The sequence below is a fragment of the Cladophialophora yegresii genome (assembly GCF_000585515.1).
Source record: "Cladophialophora yegresii CBS 114405 chromosome Unknown aczIN-supercont1.5, whole genome shotgun sequence".
Classification (NCBI taxonomy): Eukaryota; Fungi; Ascomycota; class Eurotiomycetes; order Chaetothyriales; family Herpotrichiellaceae; genus Cladophialophora; species Cladophialophora yegresii.
Window position 1 is genome coordinate 1,172,271 of NW_006913049.1, and position 12,887 is coordinate 1,185,157.

The following is a 12,887-nucleotide window of genomic DNA, read 5'->3' on the forward strand; positions in this document are numbered from 1 at the left end:
AACCACAAGAGGACAGTTTAAGGCACGGGCCGCCGAAAGTCATATCAAAGCGTCCTCCAGCGTCGTCGAGATTGGCCGTTCGATGTGGTTCTTTTGTAGTCGTTTTGGGGGCTGCTTCACCTCGTCTTCAGGCCCCCCCATCGACTCTCCTGGGCACCTGTGGTCGACTGTTGGCGACGGTCAGCAATCGCTTACATACTGGGACGCTTTCTTAGTGCGTCTTGATATACTCCTGGCATCTGAAAAGAAATACACGACTTGCGCATTTCATTGAACAGTGCTATGGAACCATGGCAAAACCCCGTGTTAAACGGCATCACCACAAGGTGAAGACCGGTTGCACAACATGCAGAGTACGTTATCTTATTTCCTTCCCATACCAGCACCGCGTCGATCCACCCGTCTTGCATGCATCGCACGCCAGCTCGGTGGCTAGCTATGTTTATGATAGCCAAGTCTAACAAGGAGAATAGCTTCGTCGAGTCAAGTGTGATGAAGGGAAACCGAGCTGTCGCAGATGCACCACCGCCGGTCGCATCTGTGATGGCTATGATCAACAGTCCAAGGCTGCCAACAGTCTATCGTGGGAAAACCATCCCTGGACGCATTCATGGACGCCATTCGTGATGCCGGCTGACGGCGTCCAAGCTTCGCCCGAATCCTACGCGTTGCCACAGCTTCTATTGCCACCTCGACTCCTTGTCTTTGACAGTCCTGAAGAACAGCAAAGCTACCATTTCTTCCGGTCCCGGTCAGTGGGTGAACTGACCGAGGTGTTTCATGTTGACGAGACTTTTTGGAACTTGTGCGTCCTCCAAATGTCCATGACCCAGCCTGCGGTACGGTATGCTGTCGCCGCACTTGGAGCCATGCATCGGTTATACGCCACGGGCAACACCACCGCCATACCCGAAGATACATCTGACTCTGAAACACGATTTGCCTTGGAGCAATGCAACCGATCGATCAAGTCGCTCCTAGAAAGGAGAGGCTCCGAAGCGAGGGCCGAGAAGCTTTCCACACTCGTGGCCTGCATCTTGTACACTTGCCTTGCCAGCATCCAAGGACATCAGAAGCAATCGATCATGCACCTACGCAACGGGATGAAGTTGCTCGACAACCTGGTACAACAAAAGGACATCAACAGCGGTCCGTTGACCTCTTATAGCACCCAAATTCAATCATTCCTGACCACCCTCGGTAGCCTCGAAATCCAGGCCCGCAGCTTAATGTGTGAAGAAGACCTACCAGCGTGGCCCACACGAATCAGAATCCGCGGCTCGTGGTTTTCGCAAGCCGACATCAGATTCACCAGCCTCTCCGAAGCTCGGGATTTCTTTGAGTCCGTTCTGAGCGACTTTCAATGCTTCGTCCTGGAGAGGGATGCGGAGAAAGAGTGGTTACTCGGCCCGGGCGCCAGTCCACGCCGTTCCGTGACGGACGACTACGAGCTGCTCGTGAAAAAGCACTTCTTGGGGGTAGACGCGCTTGACTCCTTTATCGCCAAACACGATGACCTAGACAAGCGAGCTCAAAAGACCATCCTCATGCTCAGGTTGCACATCAACATCGTGGAATTGTACCTCCGAGTCTACCCGCTGTCGCTGGAACACGGAGAACTGGCGTGGGATCACCTCGAGCCCTACTATTTGACAATTATTCATCTGGGTCGACAGATTCTAGGCTGTACGGAGGACCAGTTGTCCAGCATGATCTGCTTGCCTTCCGAGGTGGAGACGGGCCCTACGCATGATGACGCCGGCAAAGCACACAGATACCCGAAGGTCCCTCCGGCGGCATCGATCCTGAAGAAGGAGCATCATCACCACCGACAGCACCGCCCTGTCTTTGCGTTTAGCCAAGGAGTCGTGGGGCCCCTGTCCACCGTCGCTGTGATCAGCCGGTCGCCGAACGTGCGGCGCGAAGCAATTGCCCTGCTCTTGCTGTATCCGCGTCGAGAGGGCCTCTGGGACAGTCACACTGCTGGCCGTGTAGCATGGGTCGGTATGTGTCTGGAAGAAGAAATGGCTCTGAAACAGCGAGGACAGCACGGCCAAGAGGAATGTGAGATCAAAGCCGCTTCAGACATCCCCGCAGAGTGCAGAGTCAGGGTCGTGGACATGAAGTACATTGGAGCGCGCACGGGCGAGATCTGTTACAACACGGTGAAGGGGTGCGAGAACGGCGAGAAAGGCAACGTAGTGAGGATCCTAGAGTGGTAACCTACGGCCACTTCTCTCTCAAAGTATTCAAATGACTTTACCTGGTGACACGCATCATGCCAAACAACATCAGGGCCAGAAACAGGATTCTATGCTCCAACCGTGGCGGTGGTGATAAGATGATGTGTTTTTCCAGGAAGAAAGCGAGCGGCTGATCGAGCAAGCAGCATGCGATCAGGTTTGAACGTTCGTGGCATGTATATAATACATCCTGGCTTCTTTCCACGCATCACAAGACCTACAGTACCCACTCACTCACACACCGATTGCCGGCCGTAGATATATCAAAGCACAACGTACAGTAACACCACAGTGTACCGAGATAGCTTACCTGAAAGAATGCAGACTCCAGAATTCTAGTACTAGAAACCATACCGCTCTGTCCGTCGCAGGTGCAGGCGCATCATGCCCCGACATCCCCGAGCCTCGTGTGATCGGATAATTATGAGCTTCAGAAAGGGCGCCGCCGACTCAGTACATACGACTGACACTATCCTATCCTATGGAACGACCTCTTACAGTACCTCGTACAGCGTCACCTCACCACGCCCATCGACCTCGGCTGGTCCAACACGGGATTGGCGCAGTCGGTGTGTGTACGTACGTGTGTAATTTATGCACAGTATGTATACTTAGCTATACTTTATCCTCCAGCTTCTCTTTCTCTTGAGCCCGACCCAGCCAGAGCCAGTGGTGCCCCCCACCCCATCCACAAACGCGTCGTAATTGATTAGCATACTAGTACGTGAGCGAGTTGGACCGGGGAAGGAGCTCAGAGAAACAATCGAACCCGGTGGATGTCCTGGTACAATAGGGGGCGGCGGCACGGGACAAAGCATCTCTGAAGACATGGAGACGCCCGGAAAGGGAAAGTCACGCTGGGGGGTTTGATGATCCTTATCCCTGGCCTCGTTGCCGCCGGTATTCTAGCACGTTAGTTGGATGATTCTGTAGTGACTGCCTGGCTCGTGGCCGTATGGTGGATATTGATGATGCGCTGCGTCCTCGCTATGGGTATGTGGATATCTCGAAGCGTCAAACAAAGAGTAGAAAAGAATAGAATATGAAAAGAACAAGACTCGTGCCCCCTTGTGCCGCTCTGAAAGTACAAAAGTCTGTACATAGTCTCATAACTCGTCCAGCTTCCTCAGCCTGGGATCCTCTTCGCTGGTCTTTTCCTTCTCAGCCGACTCGCTATAACTGTCACTCTCATGCATGCCCGCCGGGACTTCAGGAAACGCCTTCTTCCTCTGGAAATTCCTCTCGGCGATTCCAGCCAGGATCTGCTTCACGTCCTCCGGCACGTTGGGTGCCACGACCTCCCTGTCCCAACTGAGGAGTACTCTTCTCTCCGCCTCGCCTCCACCACCGAGCCTAAGACTCTTGTTCCAACTGCCCTCGCCGTGCTGCCGAAGCCCAGCCTTCACAGGATCGCCCCGGAAATACCATTCCTTGCCAATGACGGCCGCGACGACCAGAATGACCACGCACGCAATCGTCCACCAGCACAGTCCCCAAACACGATCCCACGCCCGCCGGGACTTCTCTTCCCTGTTTTCCCACTCCTCGACCTTGAGCCGCGCGGCCTCCAGTCTAGCGGACAGTTCCGTGGCCCTTGCACTGGCCCGCGTGCCCCGCTCGGCCAACTTCTGCGCCCTGGCCTGTTGCGCATCGAATCCGTGCCGGAAACTCACGAGTCGACGCCGTGTATCTTCGGAGATCCTGCAATTTTCGCGGTCGAAATTGGAAATCAGTGTCCCGCTCTGTTGGGCCAGCGATTGGAAACTGCCGATCATGGACACCAGATTGCCGACCTTCTCGAGGAGGTTGTAGTAGCCATAATCTAGGCGTCTCGTGATTTCTACGCCTGTGGCGTTGATTTCTGATACCCGGGAGCAGAGTTCTTCCTCGCCGGCCTGGAGTTCCTGGTCGCGACGGAGAATGTCACTCTTCTTGACGTGGATGCGGCGGGCTATGCGGGCGGCGTGGCCTCTTTCCAGGGCCTCTTCTAGGGATGTCTTAGGCCGAAGCGGCGGTTGAGCTGCTGAACGGGAGAGGCTATCTCGTGAGGCCGGGTCAGAGGTCGCGCGGCGTCGTAGCTCGGGGACTCCGTCGGGGGAGTTATAGTCGTAGCGGCCACCGGGTCGGAAGTCGTTGGTTTGTGCGGCGGAGGGCCCAAACGGATGCTGGGTCTGTGCTTGTGTGAGTGTAGCGCCGCCGGGGCCGGGGCCGTGGCGGTTGGTGGACTTGCTGCCATTATGCGGGTTCCCTTGTTGCTGAGTACGGCGTTCACGTTCGGCATTCAAGCCGGCCACGAGGTGAGGGAGGGAGGAGAGGGGTTCTTTGGAGGCAAATCGACGAGGAGCGTGGGCTTCGGACTGGGTCGGGCGGTGCCGGCGGAAGGGGAGACTGTGCGCCGAGTCATTGTTCTGCGGGTGGGAGACGTTCGTGTGAGATTGAGTGTATCTGTGATGGCTTGACGTGTGGTCTTTCTCTTTATGGTGATGTCTATGCGAAGAGCCGGGCAGGTGTAATCGCGAGGCCGTCCGTTCCAAGGCATTCGTTGCCGAGGGTAACGTGTGTCCACTGCGTGGTCTGTCTTCTTGTCTAGATTCCGAGGGTGAGAGGTACGACTGGGACCGGACATGAGACGCACGTGTACCATGACCTTTCGACTCTGCAGTCCCGCGCGTCGTTAGAGGCGTGCCTACTTTGGAGGTATCGCTGTGGGAGCGAGAACGTGACAGACCCGGCCGCTCTCGAGTAGCAGCGGGAGGGGCCACGAGGGTCATGGGCTCGCCAAACATGGCGGCTTCGGCGTGGTGCTGTAACTAGTGCAACGGTAACATTTCAGGATATTGACCATATGCACCATGGAATGGAGAGAAGGTGCCTGGCTTTCTGGCAGGAGCACAGACTGACAAGCCGACGTCAATCAATGTATAGAGTCACGTGCGCACAAGGCTGAGGTTCATCGAGCAGGCTGGAGACGGGTGCAGTTCATAAAGTACGAAGTACATAGGTATCAATTGAACATCTTTGATTCGAGTACCCAGGAGACTGCAAGGCGCACGCTCAGACTTCGCAAAAAAGTCCAGTCGTTCCACGTTCCAGTATGCTTGTAATACCAATCGGTGTTCCAGTCTGTGCTATCAACATTCGCGTCACTTGACTCGCTTCATACACCCATTCTCATTGATCTCGTCAACTTCGCATGATCGGTAACATTTCACCTCTGGTGGGTGGTCGCTTATTCCGTCCGCTGGACTTGCAACAACACAAAGCTTTCATCTCCAACTTGCGTGGTTTGCGTAGTTGCTGGTGCGGCAGAGCTCGCCCACGTCATGAAGCTGTTGCAGAGCCATAGTCATCGGGCAGCATCTAGCCGCGGTCAATACTCGGCGCTACCCTCGTCTTCAGCTTCCAAGCTGTCGCTAGCAACTTCTTCGTAGTCCTTCTCCAGGGCTGCAAGGTCTTCTCGAGCTTCCGAAAACTCGCCTTCCTCCATACCCTCACCAACATACCAGTGCACGAAGGCTCGCTTCGAGTACATAAGATCAAACTTGTGGTCAAGTCGGCTCCAGGCTTCCGCAATTGCAGTAGTGTTGGAAAGCATGCTCACAGATCGGTCGACCTTAGCGAGTTCACCACCGGGAACAGGCATGGCTGAATAAGGGTTAGTTGCGGGAATTTGAAGAGTAGGGACGGAAGTCTTACGAGGTTGGTAGTTGATGCCGACCTTGAAACCAGTAGGGCACCAATCGACCAAGTGGAAGCTTGACTTGGCCTTGAGGGATGCAATGGCGGCATTGGCGTCGCGAGGCACGACATCACCACGGTAAAGTAGAGCAACAGCCATGTATTTTCCGTTGCGGGGGTCGCAGACTACCATTTGGTTGTTGGGCTCAAAGCACTGTAGAGTCAGGTCGTGGACCTTGAAGCTCTCATGAGACGATCGCTTGGTGGAAACAACGGGAGCGTAGCTAATGAGCGGATAGTGGATGCGAGGGTATGGCACTAAGTTGGTCTGGAATTCATTCAAGTCGACGTTCAAGGCACCATCAAAGCGTAGACTTGACGTCACGGAGGAGACGACCTGGGCAATGAGGCGGTTCAAGTGCTCGTAGTCAGGCCGTGGAATGTCCAGGTTGCGGCGGCAGATGTCGTAGACAGCCTCGTTATCAACCAAGAAGGTGCAGTCGGCGTGCTCGATGGTGCTGTGAGTAGAGAGGACGGCATTGTAGGGCTCGACCACGGATGAGGAGACTTGAGGGGCAGGGTAGACGGCAAACTCGAGCTTGCACTTCTTGCCATAGTCGACCGACAGTCTCTCAAGGAGAAGAGCGCCGAAGCCAGATCCGGTACCGCCGCCGAAGGAATGGAAGATCAAGAAGCCTTGAAGCGAGGAACAGTTGTCTAAAAGTAGGTGAGCTGGCCTGTTCCTGTTGGCGGCACTCCTGTCTCGCTCTCACCTGCAACGCGACGAACTTTGTCCAAGACGTCGTCGACGAGCTCCTTTCCAATGGTGTAATGACCGCGAGCGTAGTTGTTTGCCGCATCCTCTTTCCCACTGATCAAGAGTTCTGGGTGGAACAGTTGTCTGTATTGACCGGTTCTGATCTCGTCAATTGGGGAGGGGTCAAGGTCGACGAAGATGGAACGGGGAACGTGTTTGTTGTTGCTTGTCTCATTGAAGAAGGTCTCAAAAGCACCAGGGTCGCCGACTTGGGCATCCGGATCAGGACGACCATCGGCCTTCAGGCCGTGCTCGAGGAGGTAGCTGGCGGTGCGATTAGCAATCGGGTAAGTCGAAATGGCGGTGGGCGCGCTTCATACAGTTCCCAAGCGGCATTACCGAGCTGAGTGCCAGCCTGCCCAATATGCAGGTGGCAGACCTGTCAAGGAGTTGTTAGTATGCGTGTCCTTCTGGTCAAGGATGGCTATGGCGTCAAGGGGGGTGTGGTGTTGTTGTTTGTTGACTCAGGCCAGGCAGTGTGGAGGGGTACCAACCCAAAGGGCAGATCACTTACCTCACCGTGCATTCTGCTGAATTTGACAGATTAAGCACAATAAAAGTTGGAAGTTGAAGCAAGACAGGACACGATACAGACGTTGATAGCCTGTTCGTTGTTTGCGGATAGGCAGGACGAAGACAAACAGGTAACCAGGAAAGGTCGAGATCAAGATGCGCGGATTGTGAATTGGGCTCTGCTTGTGTATCACCTGCGATTGGCGCGTGCAGTTTTGGGGAAGGACGAAACAGGAATATTAGGTAAACACGCCAAGCCGAGCACCCCGAGAACGTGACTGGCCTCTGACGACTGCTTCACGGTCCCGTACCTGCAGCGAGCCGCTCTTTCGCACCACTTGTGCTTTGAACACAACGCGTTCTGTCCTCTTCATTTAGTGAAGACAAGGGCGTGGCTTGCGTCACATATATATTGGTTGAGGGGAATTTCAAAGGAGTCAGCCAGCTCTGATAGGAACAGCGGGTGGCATGCCCTTCCTTGTGTACGACAGAGCACGGGACGTGGCAAAGAGCTTTCTACGGCCAAAGAACACAGCTAGGGTTCCTGCTATGTTCCTTGCGAACCACTGTCACCTTCAAGACATGACTCCATGGTTGATAGGATCATCTGATATCTTTAGACAAGAGTATGAATTGTGCTTCCACCCTCGGGGTGCATAGCCATCATAATATTGTCGAGATTCGTGCCCAACCCCGGTCAGCGTTGAACGCATCTACTGAGAAGTTTCAACGACTCCCTCTCAAATTATTGATCTGTAGCGAGTATGACCGAAACCTGATCTTGATACTCCGTGATTTTGCACAGCTATGATCTTCAGGAGGTCAGCTTCTTGGTATTGGACTCCGCCGTCTGCTCTAATTGCACTCTGGCTGTTGATAATAAAGAAAGCAGCAAGTCGTAAGCTTCGGGAGACTAGCAGACGGGCGAGATGAAACAAGGCTTTATCACAATCGGCCGGCGGCCAACGGCGCGGCGCCACAACTGATAAGAGCCGCCGGTACTTTCGGCGAACAAAATCCCGACACCTACTCCGTACATAGCACGACCCTGCACGGCGTCTCGCACTGAGGAAATACGTACGACGATGAGAACTCGCAGCCAAGGAAGAGGAGAACAGCTTTTTCCAAAGATGTTAGAGGCCGAGTAAGCAAGGAAGCAACGTGCAGCAAGAGTAAGCGAGGTCATCTCATATCTACTCCGTACTCGGTCAGGCACTGGGCAGCTGAAGGTACTCCATAGCCGAAGCATCGCATTACAGGCGGAGAGCGAGTACACTAACCTCAACATGCACATGAAATTTCAGCTGGAAATCGCTTCTGATATTGGCGTTCCAGGCAGTGGTGCATGATTACTGGTTGTGCAAAGCTCCTCTCCGGGGTACACCTACCCGACTCTTTCAGAGAACTCGTAGAAGACGCTTACTCGGTCGCGATCACGCTGAGAGGGAGTTGTCTTTAAGTACGGAGTATCCGATCTGGATCTTTGCTGCATGAGTTTGTGTCCTGAAAGTTGAAACATGGCCGAGAAAATGATGCAACCGGGATCCGCAATGGCCACTCCACTTACCGGGAGTGAGGAGCGAAAGTTTTGGGCTTGAGCGGCTTTTTCAGGGGCGCTGTGAGCCTATCATGATTTGTCCGGGGCGCAGTTAGGCAGGCCCTCAAAGCTTCTGACCGCCCGCGTTCCACAAAAGGATTGGGCTTTGACCGTATCGAGTGCTCTTGGAAACCCACCAGGAGCACGTTGAGTGGGCATCCCTGTCAACCAGGCCCTCAACCGGCGACCTCTTTTCGTGCAGATGGCAAAAGTTACACGCGCCGAGTCGCATTTCAGCACCTGCATTTGCAGGTTGCATAAAATCGAGAGGAGCACGTCTGCGTCGAACCGGCCTCCGTTGGGCTTTCGTCACGCCTTTCATTGTATTCTCTCGTTCAGATAGGGACTCAAGGGCAATATTCATTCAGGTCATCGTCGTTCCATCTCCACGTCACATCCACGTTGGTCATTGCCTAATAACCGATCTCAGCGCCATCTCTGACCAGTTCATAGGTGCTCGCTCATCACCTCCACACTCGCTTTTGAGCCGCTGGCCGGCAACCCTTGACATTATCATTACTGACGGTCGGAAACGCTCTGGTTCCCTCTACCTCGCCCTCCAGGGTTGACCTCACTGTCACCGACGACCACCCACCATCATCATGACGACTCCACAGAAAGAGCTCCCTCAGTTCGAGTTTGACGCTGCGAGCAAAAGAGTCTCAGATGATGAAAGTACCGCGGTGGAAAATGAGAGGCATGACGGGTCTGTTGATAGTAAACTCCTGCACGACCGGCTGAAGGTGGAAACTCTACGTCGAGATACGGGTGGACGTTTTGAGGAGCCACGATCTCCGTCCAAGACACGAGAAGAGGCACACCGTCTTGAGGATGAGTTGGCTGTACAGAGGGCTGAAAGGCTCACCTCGAGAGAAACTCGCCAATCCGATGGGCGGCAGTCGACAGATCTACACCGTTCACGGTCACGGGCGCCGGAGCCGTTGGACGAATTCGATACAGCTACGAATCCGATCCACGAACGCACTGCCATCTACAAGCCGCCCGAGAATCCGAGTACCAAGATCTCCAAGTTTTTCAAGTACATTCACCACAGGAGCTTTGTCGTACGCTATTTTACATACATCGTCCCGGTCTTCGCGTTGCTCCTAATACCGATCTTGGTTGGTGCGTTCCTCCCAGCCGCAGAACATGCCAGTGTCGGAGGCGTGGAGCTCATATGGTTCGGTGTGTGGCTCGAGATCATATGGTTGACTCTCTGGGCTGGCCGGATCGTGGCTCGAATGATCCCATATCCCCTAGGCTTGATTTCGAGCCTGTTCACCAACAACTCGAAAAAATGGCGCGATTTAGGTAAAGCTTTGGAGCTACCCGCAACCATCTTCTTCTGGTGGCTCGGTGTAGAGATCTCGTTCTTGCCTACCATGATCAACCATCATGTCAACAACAGGAAGGCGACCAAGGACTGGGAGAGGACCCTCAACAAGGTCATCATCGCCATCTTTGTCGGGGCCACCCTCAACTTCATCGAGAAGATCATAATACAGCTGATCGCGATATCTTTCCACCTACGCACCTATGCCGACCGCATTGAGATCAACAAGTTTCAGATTGGGAGCTTGACGAAGCTGTACATCTACTCCAAGGCCAAGATCGCAATGGAAGACGAAGAATTCGAAGAGAAGAATGTTGAACCGGGGTCTGGCACCAAAACACCCGCCATCTACGCAGCCCAAGCTCAAGAAGCGATTACGAAGGCCTTCGCCAAGGTGGGCGACGTCGCCGGCACCGTTGCTGGTGATTTCACCGGCAAGAAGGTCGAGAAAAGTGGTCATCCTTCCCAAGTCGTCCTGACATTACTCCACTACACCAGTGGCTCTCAAGTGCTTGCCCGGCGTTTGTATCGTACATTCGTACGGGAAGGTGCAGAGACGGTCTCGTCGGACGACCTCAAGCTCGCATTTGACAACGATGACGAAGCCGAAGCAGCTTTCAGCATGTTCGACAAGGATATGAACGGCGATATCTCCATGGAAGAACTTGAAGCCGTTTGTGTTGAAATCGGCAGAGAACGCAAGTCAATTACCGCCTCACTTAAGGACCTCGACTCTGTTGTCAGCAAACTTGACGATGTCTTGTTCTTCATCGTCTGCGTCGTCACTATACTGGTCCTCATCTCCCTGATCTCAACATCGGCAGCCGGCGTCCTTACCTCTGCTGGTTCTGCAGTACTCGCCCTGTCTTGGCTGTTTTCCGCCACAGCGCAAGAGTTCTTGCAATCGTGCGTTTTCGTCTTTGTCAAGCATCCTTTTGACGTTGGAGACCGAGTCTCTATCTACGGTAATACTGGGTCCTCGTTAAAAGGCGACGACTACTTTGTCAAGGAGATCTCGCTGCTCTATACCGAATTCAAGAAAATGGAGGGCCACGTTGTCCAGGCGCCAAACTCCTATCTCAATACCCTTTTCATCCTCAACATGCGCCGCTCTGGAGGTCTTGCCGAAGCTGTGCCTATCGTCATTAGGTTTGGCACCACGTTGGACCAGATCGAAGCGCTGCGCAATTCCCTGCTCGAATTTGTCCGGTCGGAGAAGCGTGAGTATCAGGGTAATATCCTTACCGAACTCCGTGAGGTAACTGAGGCGTACTCCTTGACTCTTAATGTGGTCTTCTTCTACAAATCGAACTGGCAAAACGAACTGCTTCGTCTCCAGAGAAGGAATAAATTCATTTGTGCTATGATGGTGGCCATGCAGGAGCTCGGCATTGAAGGTCCACGCCGCAACCAAGCTGGTTGGAGACCAGACGTACCCTACTTTATGCAACTGCCTCCCGGGGCACCTCCCTTAGTTGGTGGTGGTAATGGGGTCAACGACACGAATGGTGGCCACCCACCGGGCATCATCACAGGCGATCCAATACAGCAAACGCCCGCCGTTGGGGTACCACCGATGCAGTATCCTTCGATCTTGCGACGACGCCCCAGTACGGGTCAACTCGGTCGACCAAGAGGTGAGTCGCTATCATCCATGGCTAAGAGAGTGGACTTCTCGTTAGGGATGAGGGATGTCAGCTCCGGCGAGCAGTTGTCGGATGTGTACGAGGATCGCGACCGTTCACAATTCAGAGAGATCATCCAGGAATCCAACAGGATTGAAGACGAACGTCGAGTTTCTGAGTCAAGAGATCGGGAGGGCGCCGCTAGGTCGACTTCTCGTGACGTGGGGAACACGATGACCGGTATTCTACGCAGATCAACGACACAGAGTTTCGGTGGCGGCAACAACCATCGGGCAGCATTAAGGGAGGGCGGACCGCATCGGGCATCTGTCAGCAGCACTGATACCCACCGGAACCGGTTTTTGAACCGTTTCAACCGAGGCGGCCGCAGTATGGATCAACCCCGCGAGTCTCTTGCTGAAGAAGGCCATGCGCCGCCCATGCCACTTGTACCGCCGAATATCGATGCCAGATCTGGACAGGTCAGCTCTCAGGCGGTGCGCAATGATTCCAGTGCGTCTGGCGGCGAGAACGTGCCATTCCCCGCATTGGCGCCCGCGAGCAGCAGAATTGAAGATTTTGGGTTCAGGCCGCTGGGAGAGAGCTCCTCTAGCCAGCTGCGATGATCCATTGCAAGGCTAACGTCGTTGAGGAAGTGGTGCCTTTTTTGATTTCTTCTGACAAACAAAAGTTAATTGTGTTAGGGAGGGTTTGGGGTCCATCGGGACAGAATCAGTGGCTCTCGCCCTGTCGGCGTTGTAATTCCACTTCCTTCCTGGAAATGTTTAGATCTACGAAGTAGTCTGAATTGGCTGCGAGATAACGAAGATAGACTTAGAGCTAACGAACTAAGGGCGTGGCCGCTTGGTGAAAGACAAAGGCCTTGGGACGAGACACAATACATATTGTATGGTCGAATATGAGTACTTTGTTTCTTGGGTCACCAATGTTTATCCTGAAATGGAGAGGTGCGCTACGCCAATCCGCTTCCGCCCTAGAGTAGCTTCGGCTGACACATTCTGACTTTCTCCTTGCTCTCTCCCCATAGCTCACCAACAATCTAATTAAAGCAATCATCGCT

At 53.9% G+C, this 12,887-nt stretch overlaps 4 protein-coding genes across 4 annotated transcripts; 2 read left to right on the forward strand and 2 right to left on the reverse strand.

The window, feature by feature from the left end:
- Positions 1-626: 626 nt before the first annotated feature.
- Positions 627-2,222, forward strand: A1O7_07145 (uncharacterized protein; the record flags this gene model as incomplete). The annotated part of the gene is made up of 1 exon (XM_007761145.1): positions 627-2,222. One exon carries the CDS (start codon positions 627-629, stop codon positions 2,220-2,222), a length of 1,596 nt encoding a protein of 531 aa, XP_007759335.1.
- Positions 2,223-3,349: 1,127 nt separating this feature from the next.
- A1O7_07146 (uncharacterized protein) lies at positions 3,350-5,029 on the reverse strand (the record flags this gene model as incomplete). Its single annotated transcript, XM_007761146.1, has 1 exon — positions 3,350-5,029. One exon carries the CDS (start codon positions 5,027-5,029, stop codon positions 3,350-3,352), a length of 1,680 nt encoding a protein of 559 aa, XP_007759336.1.
- Positions 5,030-5,613: 584 nt separating this feature from the next.
- On the reverse strand, positions 5,614-7,264 carry A1O7_07147 (tubulin alpha-2 chain; the record flags this gene model as incomplete). Its single annotated transcript, XM_007761147.1, has 5 exons — positions 5,614-5,888; positions 5,940-6,638; positions 6,695-7,002; positions 7,059-7,117; positions 7,253-7,264. The coding sequence occupies 5 exons, from the start codon at positions 7,262-7,264 to the stop codon at positions 5,614-5,616; spliced, it is 1,353 nt and encodes a 450-aa protein (XP_007759337.1).
- A 2,186-nt stretch (positions 7,265-9,450) lies between these two features.
- On the forward strand, positions 9,451-12,432 carry A1O7_07148 (uncharacterized protein; the record flags this gene model as incomplete). Its single annotated transcript, XM_007761148.1, has 1 exon — positions 9,451-12,432. The coding sequence occupies one exon, from the start codon at positions 9,451-9,453 to the stop codon at positions 12,430-12,432; it is 2,982 nt and encodes a 993-aa protein (XP_007759338.1).
- Positions 12,433-12,887: the final 455 nt, after the last annotated feature.